The sequence below is a fragment of the Martes martes genome (assembly GCF_963455335.1).
Source record: "Martes martes genome assembly, chromosome: 18".
NCBI classification, from domain to species: domain Eukaryota; kingdom Metazoa; phylum Chordata; class Mammalia; order Carnivora; family Mustelidae; genus Martes; species Martes martes.
In genome coordinates, this window is record NC_137906.1 from 33,104,733 (window position 1) to 33,122,625 (window position 17,893).

General features: G+C 46.7%; 1 protein-coding gene across 1 annotated transcript in view; it reads left to right on the top strand.

Moving 5' to 3' along the window:
• Positions 1 to 460: 460 nt before the first annotated feature.
• Positions 461 to 17,893, top strand: part of GRIN2A (glutamate ionotropic receptor NMDA type subunit 2A) — a gene marked incomplete at both ends in the record, with an annotated part of 364,573 nt that continues 347,140 nt past the window's right edge. Inside the window, one exon of the mRNA XM_080830487.1 lies at positions 461 to 874. Coding sequence (XP_080686613.1) covers positions 461 to 874 — 414 coding nt within the window. The remainder of the gene's footprint in view (positions 875 to 17,893) is intronic.

Consider the following 17,893-nt stretch of genomic DNA (forward strand, 5'->3'; position numbering starts at 1 on the left):
TGGTCTGTAGTTCGCTCCTCGCCAGCGAGGGGCGGGGTTGGTAACTTGGTCTGCACTAGGCAGGTGGGAGACCGGTGGATGGAGGGTTTGCTCTGAGCGCCTACGCTCAGGGGCTGTGGTCCACAGCTAACTTGGGGACGTGGGGGGAGATGTGGGCAGAGTTACGTATGGAGAAGAGCCTGGAGACGGGGTGAGAAGGAGGTTGGATGCAAAGATGAACTTGGGGACGGGGATGGAGAATTAGCTTGGACTGGAGTTGTGGATAGAGTTGGTGGAGGGATGTGGATGGCATCGGGAATGGGGAATGGAGGCAGGGACTCCGTGAGCTTGCTCAGGGGATGGGTGCCTTACCTGGCTCATAGAGCCAGGGCCTGGGTCAGTAATCCCTTCCCTCTAGAACCCTTGCTCCCCGTGGTCCTGACTCTCCCTCTCCACCTTGCAGGGACCGTAAGTGGCGACTATGGGCAGACTGGGTTATTGGACCCTGCTGGTGCTGCCGGCCCTTCTGGTCTGGCGCGGCCCGGCGCAGGGCACGGCGGCGGAGAAGGGTACCCCGGCGCTGAACATTGCGGTGCTGCTGGGTCACAGCCACGACGTGACGGAGCGCGAACTGCGAAACCTGTGGGGCCCAGAGCACGCAGCAGGGCTGCCCCTGGACGTGAACGTGGTAGCCCTGCTGATGAACCGGACGGACCCCAAGAGCCTCATTACGCATGTGTGCGACCTCATGTCTGGGGCGCGCATCCATGGCCTTGTCTTTGGGGACGACACCGACCAGGAGGCCGTGGCTCAGATGCTGGATTTTATCTCTTCACAGACTTTCATACCCATCCTGGGCATCCACGGGGGCGCATCTATGATCATGGCTGACAAGGTAAGTCGGAGAGGTGATAGGCTGCCCGGCCCCGGAAGTGTGCCAATCATAACACAGCCTCCACAGGCCTTTGGGAGCCCCTGGCATCTGTTTTGATCTGAAAGAGGGTCGTGGTCCTGGTGAGAGCCAGGTCCTGCTTCTCCAACCCAGAAATGAATGGAAATGTTTTTTTCCTTGGTTCCGAAAGTGGGGTACTCAGAGGCACTTCGGCTGTGCCAGGAAGAACTCAGAAAATGCAGATGTGTTATGTGTAATGGGGTGGTGGAACGCTTAGAGGTTCCCAAATAGTGCCCAGAGGTGAGCCTGGGGATACTTGCAATGCTATGGCTCATGTTTCTATAATATCAGCTTTACCCGATTTGTGGGGAAATGTCAATTTTTCCCTCTGTGGTAAGTGACTAAAACTATTTTTAAAACGATTAAACGTGGGTATGTTACAGAATAGAATGCATAGTTTTTAGGTAAAGCACAAAAGGGCAGAGAAATGTCATGTTTCCATAGACTGTCTGCTGTTGGGGAAAATGGGGTAGAGGGTTTGAGAGGTCCTGGGCTAGAGGCACCCAGGAGGGTGTTCCTCTAAGGATTGAGTAGAGAGAACTGAGCGTAGACCCTGAGCATGGAGGGCCTGGCATTTCCCTACATGTTTCCTGAGTGGGGCTAACAGGGGTAAATGGAGGGGTTGCCTACCTGGGATGGGTTTTGATAGGAAGTTGGAGAGTGTCCTAATGAAAGGTGTGTCCACATCTCTTGGCTTAGAATGAGAGATACAGTCTTTCTGTGGACCCCCTGAGAGTATTGGTTTGGGGAAGAGTAGAGAGAGAGATTTCCAGACTGGAATGAGATGTTACGAGAGCCTGATTTGAGGGCCAGAAGGGAGAACCAAAGTAAGGAAGGAGAAAAAACTAGACTCATGGGTGCATGGTAACTCTAAGCCCCAGGGAAGAACTGGAGTGGGGTAGGAAGGGGAGGAGGGGGTGCTTGGCCTCGTGTGCCATGGTCCCCAGCCCTGAGAGCATCTTGGAGCGTGTTCCTTAGATACCAGGAGACATCCAAATGGAGCAAGCAGACATTTGTCAGGGCACTTTCTTTCTGACGCTCTCAAAGCACTTTTATATTCATCAAATCAGATTCTGCCTCTGCCTCAGCAATTCCCACCAGCTCCTTTGGGAACCGTATTAATTCTTTCAGGTTTCCTGGGCTGCAGCACATTCAGTCGAAGTATACAACCGATGCAGTATCTTATTAAACATTCATTTTAACTGGTTTGCAGCCTAGCAGAATTTCTACGTGTGGCTGAGCCTTTTTCCAGCCACCTCTCGGTTTTGGGGGGGCTCCTTTCTTGGATGAAATGGGGTAGGGAACAGGTGGCCCTGCCACCAATTGCTCGAGCTGGGAAAGGTCTTGGAGTCTCCTAGATCATCCTACAACTTTCAGATGAAGAGCCTGAGGCACGGCGGTGGGGAGTGGGGGGCAGGTAATGACTTGGCAGAGGCCACATGGTGGGCAACAGAACTAGATCTCAGTGTTTTGTTCTCCAGCTATGATCTCACATTCCAGCAAATTAAGCCTATCCTCTAACGTTGTCATCCCATCTTCAAGAGGGTCAAGGAATTAATCTCATTTTATAGGAGGTTCTAAGACATGGAGAGGTGCAGTGAATCAGAGCCTAGGGCTTGTGTGTAAGGAATGACCGACCTTCTGACAAAGGCATGAAGAAGAACTACACTTTCTAGCAAGGGTTTGGAGTGTGATTTGGGGATCTAAATATTACCACTGAGCCCTCCTCCCTTCTGAAGTCTCTACCAAAGAAGCAACACGCAAAAGACGGTAGCCATGTTGAAAGTGAAATGAATGGGTTGATTAGGGCCAGCATAATCAGTGGGGAAATATGGTGAAATCTGACTTGGAGAAGGAGTCTTGAGGCTGGGGGGGCTGAGCTGGCAGGTGTGTGGCGCAGGCTCTTACCTGACTTACCCATTGGACTGGACGCAAAGGAGCAGGAACAGAGAGTGGGCTCATAGTTGAGCACTTGTTTGATAAACAGAGACCCTGCCCACTGTGAATGTCAGGCTTGGACCTACTGGACCAGCAGCTGCCCCTTCCTTAAAGGAGTATTAGAAGGGGAGCTTTGAGGTATGGGCAGAAGCATCCTCCTCTTCTGTAGAATGAAGCAGCCTAATGGGGATTGGACAAGAGCATGACCCCAGTGAATAGTACAGAAGGGAAAAGGAATCAGGAAATGGCAAGAGATAGATGAGAAAGGACATTTTCAGAGAATCAAGATTAGAGAGAGATTTAAGAGCAGACAAAGGAGAGAGGAAGGAAATATACATTGGTTCAAAGATGGTGAAGGGAATTGGTTACTCCTCATTATTGTCGGGGCTTTCCGAGTTGGTCTTAATAGCAGGGAATCAAAGAAGTGAGCGCAGATAATGTTGGGGTATATGTTGGGCCCCACGTGTGGGATGAGCAGGTGATGTTGAGTGGAGGTGGGTTAAAGAGTGGTATTTTGAGAAACATGGATGTGTTTAAAAAAAAGGAAAGAGATTGTCTGAGATGTGAACAGCCCTTCCTTCCATTAGTAGCACATCTAGTTGGCTTGTGCATTTGCCACCTGTTTTTTTGGGAGCTGAATGCTGAATGCAGTTTGTTTGGCTCTGAAGAAGCAGCCATGAGACATTACCTAAAACTTACCTTGCGTGGTTCAGTGTACCCATGGTGCTGTGGCCACAAAGTCTGCATCTCCCCAAAGGGAAAAGGCCTTTCTGTCTTCCCTTAAGATGATGTTCATTTGGTAAAGCCCAGAACATACATGTGTTTGTTTTCACTTCCAGATTGCTAACATGATAGTTACTAGTGTCCCTGTGGACAAGAATGGTAGTTAATTTGATTATCAGGTAAATTGAACACCCCCCCACCACGCACCATTTTTAGGTTTCCTTCAGTCTACTTGACCCATGAAAAAAAAGGAACAAAGCCTTGTAAAAATGAAAATGTGTTAAGTGGCACATTTTTGTGGTGGTAATTTACAACACAGATGTTAATGTTTCCTTCTATCAATGGGTGGTCTTGAAATATAATTAAGTTAGAGGTGAAAATAATGGTTGCTGTAGAGATACAGTTCTACTCTTACCTTGGTTTGGCCATTTTGATCCTCTCCAAATGGAATACATTCTTGTTGCTGCAATAGTCCCTAATACATCAGGCATATGCCCTAGACTTTCACATTTCTGCTCAGTGTCCTCACGTCCTCGACCCTCTCCTCCACTTCTAATGGCTCTGTGGGGAAAAGGCAAGGCTTGCTTAGATTTTAGCTACATCTGTCCATGGACTTTGTTTTATATGACATTTCTATCCATACCTCATCTCCTCTACTAGAATGTAAGTTCCTTGAGGACAAACCTTTTTTTTTTAAAGTGTGTTTATGTGTATTTGAAATAATGAGTATTCCTTCTCCACAGTTTATAAAACTAATGTTTCACTGTAGCCTGCTTAGAAAAGTATATTAACATTTAAAGAGAAAATAAAGTTCTCTCCTCTAAGTTCTGTCACCAGAGTAACCACAGTTGGACACGTGGGTCTATTTCCTTCTAAGCTCTATTTAGTTACTTATCAGTTCAGGATTATACTGCATATATGGGATTTTTTTTTTTTGTACTTTGCACTCTGTGGGCTTTTTTTAGTCAGAAGATCCAGGGTTTTCTTTAATTCCGGAAAAAATCTCAGCCATTATGTTTTGGATCTTTCCTCTCCAACATTTTCTCTGTTCTCTCCATATGTAGTTTCTTGATCAGTCGTCCAGGTATCTTAAATTAAACTTTTTTTTTTTTTCAGTTCTCTGTCTCTCTGTGCAATGTTTGGGAAGGTTTCCTTAGTTCTATATTCCAGTTAACCAGCTCTTTTTATTTGTATCTGGTCTCTTATTTTTGCCTCTCCGTTAAGCTTTTAATTTCAACAGTAGTTCATCATATTTCCAAGATAAATGATTGGCCCCTTTTTATGCCTCCTTGCCTTTATTTGTTTTATAACAAAACTCTTTTCACTTTGTGAATGTAAATCCTCCCTCTGTCCCTTTGAGGATTAGAGGGGGAAAAAAGGACTGCAAAGTTCTTCTCTGATTGCTTTAGCGTCTTTGTTTCTTCAGGTATGAATTCTTTCATTTTGTAGATTCTGATCATTGGATGTCCTCATATGTCCTCTGATTTTTGTTTGTGAATTTTTAAGGTGAATTTATTATTTCTTCTGCCCTTTGTCTGCAAGGGTAGTAAAGCTCATGTCAACAGCTAAGCTTAGAGCTTTCTCCCTGCTCTGTATTCCTGTGGTGCAGGCTTGGATCTCAGTCTAATGTAAGTTACTTCATTTTGGCTCCTTGCCACAGACAGGGGCATCCTTTTTGGCCGTGATTCCTAGCAGCATGATTCTGGGTACAGTTTTGCCTCTTACCCCTGAGTAGATGTTGGGACCTCTGCTTCCATGGCTCATATTGAACCCATCCCCCATGAAGCATGTGACTTTGATTCCTACATGAAATTGTAGAGTCCCATCTTTTGGTTCACTTATTTTCAGGGACTCCTCTTTATTTTTGATCTGTGATTCCCTTTTCCTATTTCCAAGCAGTACTGTGTAAATTCGAAAACATCTAAAGATTTAACTACAGATTCTGTGTCTTAGGAGTGGAAGAGGAAGGTTACTGAGGGTGTTCACTCTGATTTTGATCCAGTTATATTTCATGTCCTGCTTTTATTTTTTTCAAACTTGATTATGTATTCATGGAATTTTCCCTTATTATTAAGTAGACTTCCCAAATGTTATTTTATTAATTATTATTATTATTAATTATTTTAAAATAATTTTTAAGACATTTATTTATTTGACAGAGAAAGAGAGAGAGTGTGTGTGTGCACAAGGAAGGGGGTGGCAGGCCTCCCCTGAGGGAGAGGGAGAAGCAGGCTCTTTGCTCAGCAAGGAGCCTGTTGTAGGACTCGATCTCAGGACCCTGGGACCATGACCTGAGCTGAAGGCAAATGTTTAGCTCACTGAGCCACCCAGGCGGCGCCCCTCAAATATGATTTTAAAGGGCTGTGGAGTATTCTGTTTTTACCACATTCATTGAAACTAATATTTCTATTTTTCCACCTTTAGTAAGATTGATTTCTGGTTCACATGTGTGTTCTTCTTGGCACCTTGTGCTGATCTTGCCCTTTGCATTTGTTTCTTGGTAAATGTTTGTTGACTGAATGAATCAAGGTGTTGGTTCTGATGCCAGCTTGCTCCAGTTTCCAGATGAACTTGCCACGCTATGGTTTAGGGCTTTCTGTGCAGTGTTCCTTCCCTAAATGCCGGTTGATTTCATGGGTGTGTGCCAAGTCTCCTCTTACTTTGTCATGGGCAGATAATTACCAGCCACCCTTTCGGTTAACGGAAACTGGGGGGTTCCATACAAAAGGCCCGGATGGTGCTGCTGAGTAATAGGTCATCAGCAGGAGGTGGAACTTTCTCTTATAACCTGGCAGCTCCCAAGTTTGGCTTTGAGTGAAACATTGAAAGCTCATGGAAAGGGCAGACATGCACATTGCAATGTTGGTGGAGCCCACTCAGCCCCTGCCACGGAGGCATCGGGTGGTTCCTGAGAGAGTGGGGAGGCCTATCTTTAGCCTTTGCAACGAGGCATGTCAGATGCAATCATCTACTCCTCCTTACGTAAGTCATCGGAGAGCAAAAGGCATCACCCTGAGAGGATGACTAACTTCCCAAGTGGCCCTTGGAGTCATTGGTAATCACTTGGACTCTGGATAGCTGTGTTCTGGTGGGTTCGGAGGGGGCAGTGTGTATGTTCTTTATGGTAGCCCCAGGTGGGAAATGCTTCTCTGGATGGAGTGATGGAGGGGGAAGAAGGGGCGGATAGGGAGGGAGGCGGAAAGGGAAAGTGAGAGAAGAGGAGAGGAGAAATACAAATAGAATCTTGGGTTTGTAACACAGAGTGATGGCTTCTGGTCAGGCCCTCATGAAAACAAGAAGTTACAATGTTATTGGCGGGTGTATTTTGTTTGTCCTGCACTGCCTGTTTATTATTCAAATTTGAAGTCGTTGCCAGCATTAGCATTAGGAGACATCGCAGTTTTTAAGAAATCCGAATTTCATGCTTTATTGGAAAAAATCAGCAGGCTGGGGAACACCGGCCCCATCCATCCCCTTGGCAGGCAGCGGCTGGGTGGAGGTGACTGGCACCCCACCCCCTAGGGCAGGTGCTGTTCCTTCGTTCATTTCCCCGCTTGCCCACTTGACTCATTCATGTTAGAGACCTGGCCCTGAAGGCGCTGGGGTTTGAGATCCCCGACGCAGGTGAAGAGCATAGCTGGTCTTTATTAAGAAAGCCTTCCCTTGGCATTCTCCTTCTCTTCCAGGGGCTACTTCTTGGTAGGTGGCAAATTCCTGATGGGCACGTGGCCAGGCTGCTGTGTTCACTGCTACCGTCACTAATCTGCTATAGCATTTCTGAGCCCACAGGCCGTAGACCCTTCTCAACACAGTACTCCACGAAGCCCCTACCAAGCAACCTGAGTCCGAAGGCCCCAGAAAACCTTGCACAAAAGGTTCGAGGACCTACATTCTGTTTCCAAATATAGTATGACCTGGAGAAAGGCCCATCACCTTTCTGGGCCTTAGGCTCTCCTGCAAACCAAGGGTTGGGGTGGCATCATCTCTAAGGCCTATTCCAGCTCTGAAAATTTTTTCACCTTCAAGAAAAGACCAACAAGAAACATCCCAAAATGTGAGCAGTGATTATCTTTGAGTGGTAGACTCGTGGCTATGTCAGTCTTTGAAGAAATGTCATTCCGGCATGGTGAATAAGTTGAACCTTTGAGTTAGGTTGTCTGAGTTGAAATTCAGGCTTTCACTTACCAGCTGGGTGATCTTGGGGACACCCCTCAAAGACTTTGGGTCTCAGTGTCTTTTGTTTGTTTCTTTCTGACCCCAGCCTGACCTCAGTGTCTTCATGTTCCAAATGGAGACAGAAATAGTACCTGCTTCATAGAGTAGCTCAGTGCTTGGCTCATAATAAGTATTTACTCCAGGAATGCTCTTGGTGTTGTTCCTGTGTTTTGTAGCATTTATTTTTGTCAAATGTGCTTGTGCTTTGTAATCGCTAGAGAAACGATGAAGGGCCATGTAGGGATACGAAAGTGGGGATGAATCTCGTAGAACTCTGAGAAGTGAATGGTCCAACATGAACCGATGCACATTTCCTTAATATGAACATGAAGAGGCATATGAATTTTAGTTCATAGTTTAGTGCTTTTAGTTCTGTACACTTGCCAGGGGCTTTATCCTGGCAAACTGAAGGTAAATGTTGTCGGTGCAGAAATGACCTCGAGAGGAGCCGGTCTCAGGGAGCTTTGCAGTAAATAACTTCCGCGATCAGACCTTATGTTTGCACCTGGGCTTAGGGCTTCAGGCTGTGGACAGACACAGTTTCTCATTTTGTCTCTGCCAAGGATAAAACAACTCAGTGATAGCCCAGGGAACCTGGCAGCCCCCGAGGTATCTGATTAGAGAATCCTTACATGGTTACATTTACGCTCTGATTTCATTGCCTTCTCAAGTTAATGATTGTGAATCTAGCTGGTTTAGGCAAAGGGCTTAGATTCAAGAGGGACAATAGACTTTTATGTTAATATTTTGGTTGTCTTAACCAAGTTGGTTAAGTTGTTGGCTGATGGAATTAGAATTCAGGACTGTCTTTCCGGATTGAAGGGAGGGACCCATGCTACAGAGTGCCCTGGAGGACATCAGAAGAAATGATACTCTTGCAGGAAGGGGGAGATATAGCTTCTAAACTTGGGAATGATTTGTGCAAGGGTCATGAACTGGGGGACTGCCTGCTGAATCTGCCTCAGAGAGACATTAGTATTTTATTTCACTGATATACTATTTGAAATGCTTGAATTTCAATGCCCTTGCTCTCCCATCTAGCCTGATTCACCCAGTTATGTTAATTGCATGGTCTCTGCGAGCGTTTGAGATTGTGATCTCCAATCACAGGGATTTTGTTTATTTGCTTGTTTGTTTTAGACCAGATGCACAGCAGATTCTAGGTAGTGAGATGGCCTTTAAAGAAGCGAAGGCCACATTTCTGCAAATATAATGTCAAATCAAGGGAGGTAATAGCCCCATTATACCTTTTCTATTGTTAGGAGTGATTTTAGCTGCAAATAACAGAATGTTTGACCAGTCGTGGTTTAAACAATTAAGACAAATCGATTTTTTTGTTGTTGTTGTTTAACAAGGAGCCTCAGGTCTGATTTAGTGACTCAGTAACCCATCAAGGACTCAGGTCCTTTCTATTTTTGTATTTTGCCTCTCTCAGCTGTTGTTTCCTCTTGGTCACAAAATGGCTGCTTCTGTTCCAGCCATCACATCTTCATAAGCCAGCATTCAAAAAGGGGGAGAAGAAGCTTTCTTCTAGGTCCTCTCTTTTTCCATTAGAGTTGATGTGCCCTTGCATTTCATTGGCCAGAACTGGGTCCCATACCAACCCTTGAACATCACTGGAAGAGTTCAAAGGTCAAGATTCTGTTTCAAGAATGGATAATTGCCAATGATGCAAAATTAGCAGGGGTGTAGAAGCAATTGCTAAGTGGTATAACTAATGACGTCTCCAGCAACACAAAACACCATTATCTGTAGACTTGACTTTGTTTTGGGGGATGATATTTAAAGATGGATGTTGAAAAACTACAGTGCGTCCTGAGTCAGGGCCTTCAGGATTGCATGGATCTAAATGACTTATAGGAAGAGTCTCAGAAGAAAATATTTAGAGAAGTCCAGCCTGGAGAAGTCTCAGAGAGGGTAGGAGAGATGGGCTGTTACGGGGTAGAAGGCTTAGTCTTATTTTTTGTTTTTATTGTTTTGGGAATGGAACTGAGGCCAGAGGATGAAATTATCAGGGGTAAAGTTCCAGCTTGATGTGAGGGCTAAGATTTGGCAATTAGGTCCACCCGCAGGCTGTGATGTTTCATAGAACAACGTCTGTCAGATGTGGCTGAGCTGAGAGTGACTGCCCGTCTATCAGGAGTGGGGCAGTGAGTTGGACTCCTAGTGGCAAGATTGGATGGGGTCACCTCTGAGGTTCTTTATAACTCAGTCACTCTGCACTTCTCAAATCCTTGAATTTTTTTTTTTTAAATCCCCAAGTCCCGGTACTTTAGGCCCTTGGATTTGGCTGAAAACCAACATCCTCACTTTCTGCAAGCGTGTGAGTAATTCAGTATAAATTTGCCCGGCATGGGGGAGGAATTTATGATCCCGGCATCATCACCTCAAATCCCCAAAGGACTTTACATCATCTTGAAGGGTAGATGGTATTTGAAAAGCAGAAAACCTATGTATATATCAAGTCACACACACATATATAAATATAAACATAAGTAGGTCAGCCGGCGTCATATTTACTAGTGGGAATGTTTTTGGCTAAGAAGTACAGCTACCAAAGACAATGTTTAGAATAATTGCCAGCAATCTTCAAACGAGGAGTTTTGCTACTGCATCCAATTAATGTGATTACTTCCTGAAGTATATTCATGCTTTTGTACACATTGTTGTATAAGGATACTTTCATACTCTAAAGAGAGAGAGCCAGAACCCTCTCTGAATTTCCAGTTGTCAATTTTTTCTTTCTTGTCTGTTGTACCCCCTGCATTTTGCATTTCCTATGGCAGTAATGGCTCTGGATGGTAGTCATTAAGTTTACTTACTTCCTCTGTGTCTCCTTCACATCTCCCAAGGGAAAAAAAAAAATCCAGAATTGCTTTCCAAAAGCTCTGTCTTTGCATTCCAATTTTACAATGTTCCAGGTGATGGAAATGGCTCTTCTAATTATTTATTTATTAGAAGTAGGTAAAAAAAAAAAATCCAAGTAATTATAATACAGAATTCAAGAGAAAGAGTATTTGCTCAGTTCGTGCATGACAGCCCCTCAGATGTGTTCCTTCTCTCCGTGGAGGTGACCCTGTGACCCATTCAAGGAGGAAACACGAAATGGGAGTGGCAGTTTGTCACCATCTGTAATTTTTGCTGGAGTTGGTATGTTACGAGGATCTTTTCTTCTTAAGTCTTACTGAGGTGAGAAGACATCAGTCATTTTCCCCTGGTCGCCAGCTGTGCTTGTTTCCCCAAAACAAAATAAAAACTCACTCTAGAATATAAGGTGACTTCTTAAAATCACTGGCACCTCAAAGCTAGGCCCACATACTTACCCAAGGAATATAAAATAATCTGGAGTGAGTCAGGGAAGGAGTCATGATCATTTTATACACTAATGAAAACTATGGACCCTCCCCCCCAACCCCCCATCCCCTACTGAGGAACACACGTCTAGAAACACTCATGGCTCATTCGCGTGCAGTTGTTGGGGGTTCACAGATCCTCTGAAACCCATCCGTCGACCTCCTTGGAATTGATTTATTTATTGGCTCATTAATAGGTTCATTCTTCAAACATTTATTGAGCCTCTACCCTGTGCCAGAATGCTCTGCGGCTATATCTGTGACCACATTATCTGCTTTGATGTGCATCTAGCTGGAGGAGGCGGGCAGGTAGAGCCCAGAGTGACGCATCTGGGATTGGGGTAGCTCCGGGGAATGGGCGGGGGAATGGGATGGGAGGGGGCTGTGGGAATCTAAAAGAGGGGGCAACTCATCCAGAGCTGGGAGGGTGGGGGCTTGTCGGAGAAGGTGCCCTGGAGGGCTGTGGTCTAGAGTCGCGTTTGAGGACTCCAGGCCGGAAGAGGCTGGCCTCCCACGCGTCTGCCCCTGCAGGTCACAACCGTCCTCGGCAGGAGAGGGTGAGCTGTGGAGGGGAAGAGACTGGCTCACGGAAGCCCCAGCGCCAGCTCACAATCCAGGCCTTTCCCTCTCATTGCCGTGTTCCTCCAGGCTGCCAGCCCTGACTGTTGTTTTGAAAACTCCTGAATTTTCCTCTGGATGGCAGTTTTCACAATCAAAACATTGAGCTTTTCGCCGATTTCTGTTTTGTTGTCACAAATGGCTGGATGTCTCCTGCTCTATCTTGTCTCTTCCAAATTGGGAAACTCCAGCCAGAAAGAGTGAGTGGCATTTGAAATCCATATTGTCTTGCATGTCTGTAGTCCAAGGGCTGAAAAGCAACATATTTTTCTAGACGAATTGTTTTAAAGTTATTTGTCGGACTGAGGAAACGTAATATCGGTTAGCTCGGGTGAATGGAGCCAGAACACGGGGAGAGGGCGCTGAGCTCAAGAAACTGACAGGTTTGCTGGGGCCCTGGTGCCAGGTGGCCGGCAAGGCTCCCACCCCCCGGGGTTCTGAAAGAGGCAGCGCCCCCTACCCCCCCAGCACCCCCCACCTCCTCCCACACCATGAAGACCCAAACTTCATGGTCTAATTGCATTTGAATTAATTGCCATTGTCTTGCCGTGGTTAATTGATACTCATTTCTGGTACTGTTTTTTTCCTTATTTTTTCATTCCTTCGTAAAGCTCTTTGGCAGCATTCGAAGCAACACTTTTACCATGAAAAATTCCAAACACATCCAAAAATAGAGACAATCCTGTGAGCCCTCCCGTCCTGATCTCCTGGCTTCAACAGTTACCAAAGCATGACTGCTCTTGTTTCAACTCCAGCACCCCCGTGGGGTCAGACCTGGTGCATTTCACCTACAAATATGTCAGTATACGTCTCCGCTAACATGAAAGTAGTCTTACAGATGTACAATTGAGGGCATGTGAGAGATCGAAAGACCTAGAAAGAAAATAAACATCACTTCTGACGTCACCAACCGCAGGCAACTGCTGTCGCCATTTTCGTGTGTTTCCTTGTAGTCTTTTCTGTACCTGCTCTATAAGCACATATACGTATCGATTATATAATTGCATGTCTGCCTTCTGACTTACTTCCTGTTCCCTCATGAGCATTACAGATTACTTGCAAGCATTTTTACCTGCTACCTTTTCTTTCTTTCTTTTTTTTTTTTTAAGATTTATTTATTTGACAGACAGAGATCACAAGTAGGCAGAGAGGCAGGCAGAGAGAGAGGGGAAGCAGGCTCCCTGCCGAGCAGGGAGCCCGATGCGGGGCTCGATCCCAGGACCCTGGGATCATGACCTGAGCCGAAGGCAGACGCTTAACCCACTGAGCCACCCAGGCACCCCTCCTGCTACCTTTTCCATTCTGTGGACACATTGTGATTTCCTTCATAATTTAGGCTTCTTCCAATTTGTTTTTGTTAAAAGCAACACCTCAGTGAACATCTTCATAATAAAATGTCTGAGTTGCAGATTACTGAGGTTTTTTTTTTTTTAAAGATTTTATCTATTTATTTGACAGAGATCACAAGTAGGCAGAGAGGCAGGCAGAGAGAGAGGGAGAAGCAGGCTCCCTGCCAAGCAGAGAACCTGATGTGGGGCTCGATCCCAGGATCCTGGAATCATGACCTGACCCGAAGGCAGAGGCCTTAACTCACTGAGCCACTCAGGCGCCCCCTGAGTTTATTTTTAAGGATTTTTTTTTTTTTAAAGAGAGAAGCAGGCTCCCCGCTGAGCAAGGAGCCTGATGCGGGACTCGATCCCAGGACCCTGGGATCATGACCTGAGCTGAAGGCAGCAACTTACCAACTGAGCCACCCAGGTGTCCCTTTTTTTAAGGATTTTATTTATTTATATGAAGGGGGGAGGAACAGAGGGAGAGGTATAAATGGACTCTCCGCCAAGTGCAGAGCCTTATTGCGGGGGGTGGGGGGGGGGGCTTGATCCTGGGACTCTGAGGTCATGACCTGAGCCGAAGTCAGACATTTAACTGACTGAGCCACCCAGGTGCCCCAAATTATGGGTTTTGAATTGAATCCGATGTCTGAAATCACTGTGTCCCTGGTCACGAAGAACTTTAAGGCTCATGAGGCATTGTGCTAATTGGTTTCCGGAAGAATTGGACCCCCGGACATTTTTAGTAGCTATGCTGAAGTCCCTCCCTCACCTAACTGTGGCCTGCATTGGAAACAAAAGTTGTCCCGCTTGGTTCCATGGAAATGGTACCTCATTGTCTTAACATGCGTCTCTTTCATGGCACCAGCTACGGAATCTAATTTAATTTAGCCAGACTTCTACATCCCTAGGTGTTACCCGTCTTCACCTCTCTGATACTTCTCATCGTGTAAGTGGAAAACCTCAGAAAATGATGGATTCTGATATAAAGTACAGTGAAATAATTTGAATTTCTAAAAAATAATAAATATTTTGAAGCCTGGCAGGGAGTTCTGTGATTATTCATTCTTAGTCACTAGGCATCGCACCGCCATTGTGTCTGTATCAATGTTGCTTCAGAAAATTGCTTTACAATGTAAGCGTTCCCAGCTGAAAATCAGTTCGTGGGATCTGACTATGGCGGGAGGCCAGGAGGTACGACAGAGACCCTGGTCCTGGTGGGGCCTGGGGTGGGCTCGTGTCGCGGGCTTCGTGGTGAACCATCAGGATGTGGAATGGTGGGCTGTTCCTTTCTCTAGAAGAGCGAAGGCAGGTTGATGATGTGACAGGCACATCCCTGTGATCTGAAAGGGATAGCGCGTGGGCGGCATGGAAAGGTGTTCTTTCCCGTGGCGGGGATGAGGGCAGTGAAATGAATTTCTAAACGAAAGTAGAAGGAATTCAGGGCTGAGACGAATGGGCGTGGGGGCAATCTTCAAAATATTTAACTACTAGTAAAGATCGATCATTCGTATGGACTGAATGTTTGTGTCCCCCATTCCCACAATCATATGTCTTGATTCCAACCCCAATGACATGGTATTGGGAGGTGAGCCTTTGGGAGGTCATGAGGTCATGAGGATGAAGCCTCACGAATGGGATTCGTGCCCCGATTACAGAGACCCCACAGAGCTCCCTTGTCCCTTCTGCCATGTGAGGACACGGTGTGAAGGTGGCCATCCGTGAACCAGGAAGTGGGCTGTCCACGGCCTTCAGACACCAAATCTGCCTTTGCCTTGATCTTGGACTTTTAGCCTCCAGCACTGTAAGACATAGACGTCTGCGGTTAATAACCACCCCCCCCACGCACCCCTCTGACATTCAGTTATAACCGCGACAGTCACCCCCCAGGAGAGCAGACACCCTGGAGCCCCTGCAGGGTCCGCTGTCAGTCCCGTAGCTCTGCTTATGAGAAGGTGGTGGGTTCCTGAGGGAGGGGCTGAATGGCAGAGGGACTTGAAGACCCAGGAGGCTGTGGCTCTTCACTATCGAAATCAGAGCGTTCATCGTATCAAGCAGAATGGTTGTTCCCACGTGTATCAGCTGGACACAGGACTAGGACATGACTGATACCTCTAATGTCTTCTGTGCTGAATCATGTGCAGCGGGATTCCCCTGGAACGGGACAGAAGGACAGAGGATGGCTGTTTCCTCTGTCATAGTCCCCCCTGCCATAGCTCACCTGAGATGGGGAGGTGGGGCTGAAAACATGTTGAAGCTCCTTTCCCTAAAATATGGGACAAAAATGTCCTTCGTCGGCTTCCACCTCTGAGCCCAGGGCTCTTCCCTTCTCTCCTGCAAGGTCACTGTCCAGCCGTTTCCTACAGTCACGCCTCCCTCCCCAGAAAGAGGCAGGCATGGAGCTGAAGCCAGCTTTCGTCCTCAGACCCTTACCCCCTTGTCCTGCAGGGCAGGACCTTCCCAAGGAATTGCTGTTTTCACTGGGGTTGGATGAAAAGGTCTGTTTCAGTCTCTGGTTTTGGAGTGTGAGGTGGCCATTTGCAGAAGCAAAAAAAAAAAAAAAAAAAAAATCTTATAACTCAGTGGGAATACTCGGCAACCTAATGAGACTTTTAAAGATCCATTTTCAAAACAGGACCATGGATGTGCCTTAGTTGGAATCACGTACTTGATTTGCCGGTAGTGTCTGTGGCTTCCCTTTCTCCTTCAGAATGGGAAATTCTCTATCCCCTATGCACAGAGGCTTTCGAATTCTAGTGGTTTCTAGGAGAAAGGGGCACATCTCTCGCTTTGTCTGAGGGTGGGAGGAGCCTGGGGCTGGAATTTATTGTTTGCAAGGTTTTGGGCTGAATTGTGTCACCCTAAAAGTAATATATTGAAGTCCTAACACCCAGTATCTCAGAATGTGACTGTACTTGGAGTTGGGGGTCTTTAAAGAGGTAATTAAGGTAAAATGAGGTTATAATTTAGGGTAAAGTCAACTCTAATATAATAGGACCGGTGTGGGGTACCCAGATGGCTCAGTCCCGACTCTTGCTTTCAGCTCAGGTCATGATCTGGGGGTTGTGAGACGGAGCCCCACACTGGGCTCCACGCAGGGCTTAGAACCTGCTTAAGCTTCTCTTCTCTCCCCCTCCCCTCACTTGTGCACACACACCCTCTTTCTCTGTCTCTCTCTTAAAAAAAAAAAAATGACTGGTGTCTCCATATGAAGAGAATAGGACACTGACAGGCGCAGAGAAGAGATCATGTGGGGGCACAGGAAGAAGACAGCCGTCTATACACCAAGGAGAGGGGCCTCAGGAGAAACCAGCCGGCCGACACTTTGACCTTGGACTTACAGCCTCCCGAACCGTTGTATGAGCTGTCCAGTGGGTGGCACTCTGTTTCGGCAGCCCCCGTGGACCAGCCCAGAGAAGCTGGGAAGTACGTGAAGCTTGGTTCTAAGGCTCTTTAGTGCTCTTCTTCTGAACTGGGAAGGATTGGGTACCCCACCTCAGAATCCCGACCTTCATCTACTCTAAAACCGACTTCATCCTTCTCACGACGGGATCTCCATTCTAGCAACAGGGCTCCTGCATGAGGACCTGAGTCCTTGTTTTGGAATCCTTCCTGGAATACGTCTAGGACATCTAGGTTCAGTGTTCCCTAAAGACTTTTACTCCAGGGGCCATGATAGAATAATGGTCCTCCAAAGATGTCCCAGTCCCTGGACCCGTGAATGCATTACCTTATATGGCAGAAGGGACTTTGCAAATAGGAGTAAATTAAGGATCTTCAAATGAGGAGATTCTCTTGGATTATCGGGTGGGTCCAATGTCATCACAAGGATCCCTAGAAGAGCCAGAGAAGGAGGGGTGATGGCAGAGCAGAGGGTGGGGTGAATTTGCTGTGAATATGGGGGCGGTGGCCTCAAGCCAAGGAGCGCAGGTGGCCCCAGCAGCTGGGAAAGGCCAGGAAATAGATCCTCCCTTGGAGCCTCCAGAGGGAACACAGCCCCATCGACACCTAGATTTTAGTCCAGTGAGGCCCATTCCAGACTTGGGACCTCTGGAGCTAGAAGAGGACAAATGTGTGTCGCTTTAAGCCACTCAGTTTGTGTCGATTTGTTGGAAACCAGTATGGGGAAGAGTCTGGTAAACATGGGCTGGAGGCCAGGCTGTGCCCCAAATGGCTTTCTCTCTGCACTTGACCTTGGAATTTCATGCAGATTCTGCATCCCATCTCATAATGTAACTGTGTCGGTATTAAGGCCAAAATAATTTGAAAATGACTTACCAGATGGATGTGTCCATTTATCCCTTCACCAAGTAGTCAAGCAAAAGTAATACCCTAGGATACGCTACTATATTCATTCCCTGCCTGTGTGCACTGCTGGGTTGTGCACGTCCCTGTCTGTGAACCCTGGAGGAGTGTGTGCCTTGAATCCAGATGACCCAAAACCTGGCTCCTGAACTTACTAGCTCTGTATCCTTGGGCAAGTCACTGACCCACCCTGAGCCTCAACTTCCTTATCCATAAAATGGGTTCATAGTAACATCTGTCTTGCATTGCTCAGCACATGTAGATGACGCCATGCGGTGAGCTCCTGCTCAGATACAAATCTCTTCTCCGTACTAACACCTTTCATCCCTGCGACAGCATGATGAGGGAAGTTTCGACGCTAGATCATGTGTGTGAATTCACAGAGGCGGTAGGTGGGGGGAGCCGGGATGGGAACCCAGCTTGGGTGGCGTTCTTGCAGGGTTTCTCAAACTCGCACTACTGACTACGTTGGCTGGCTA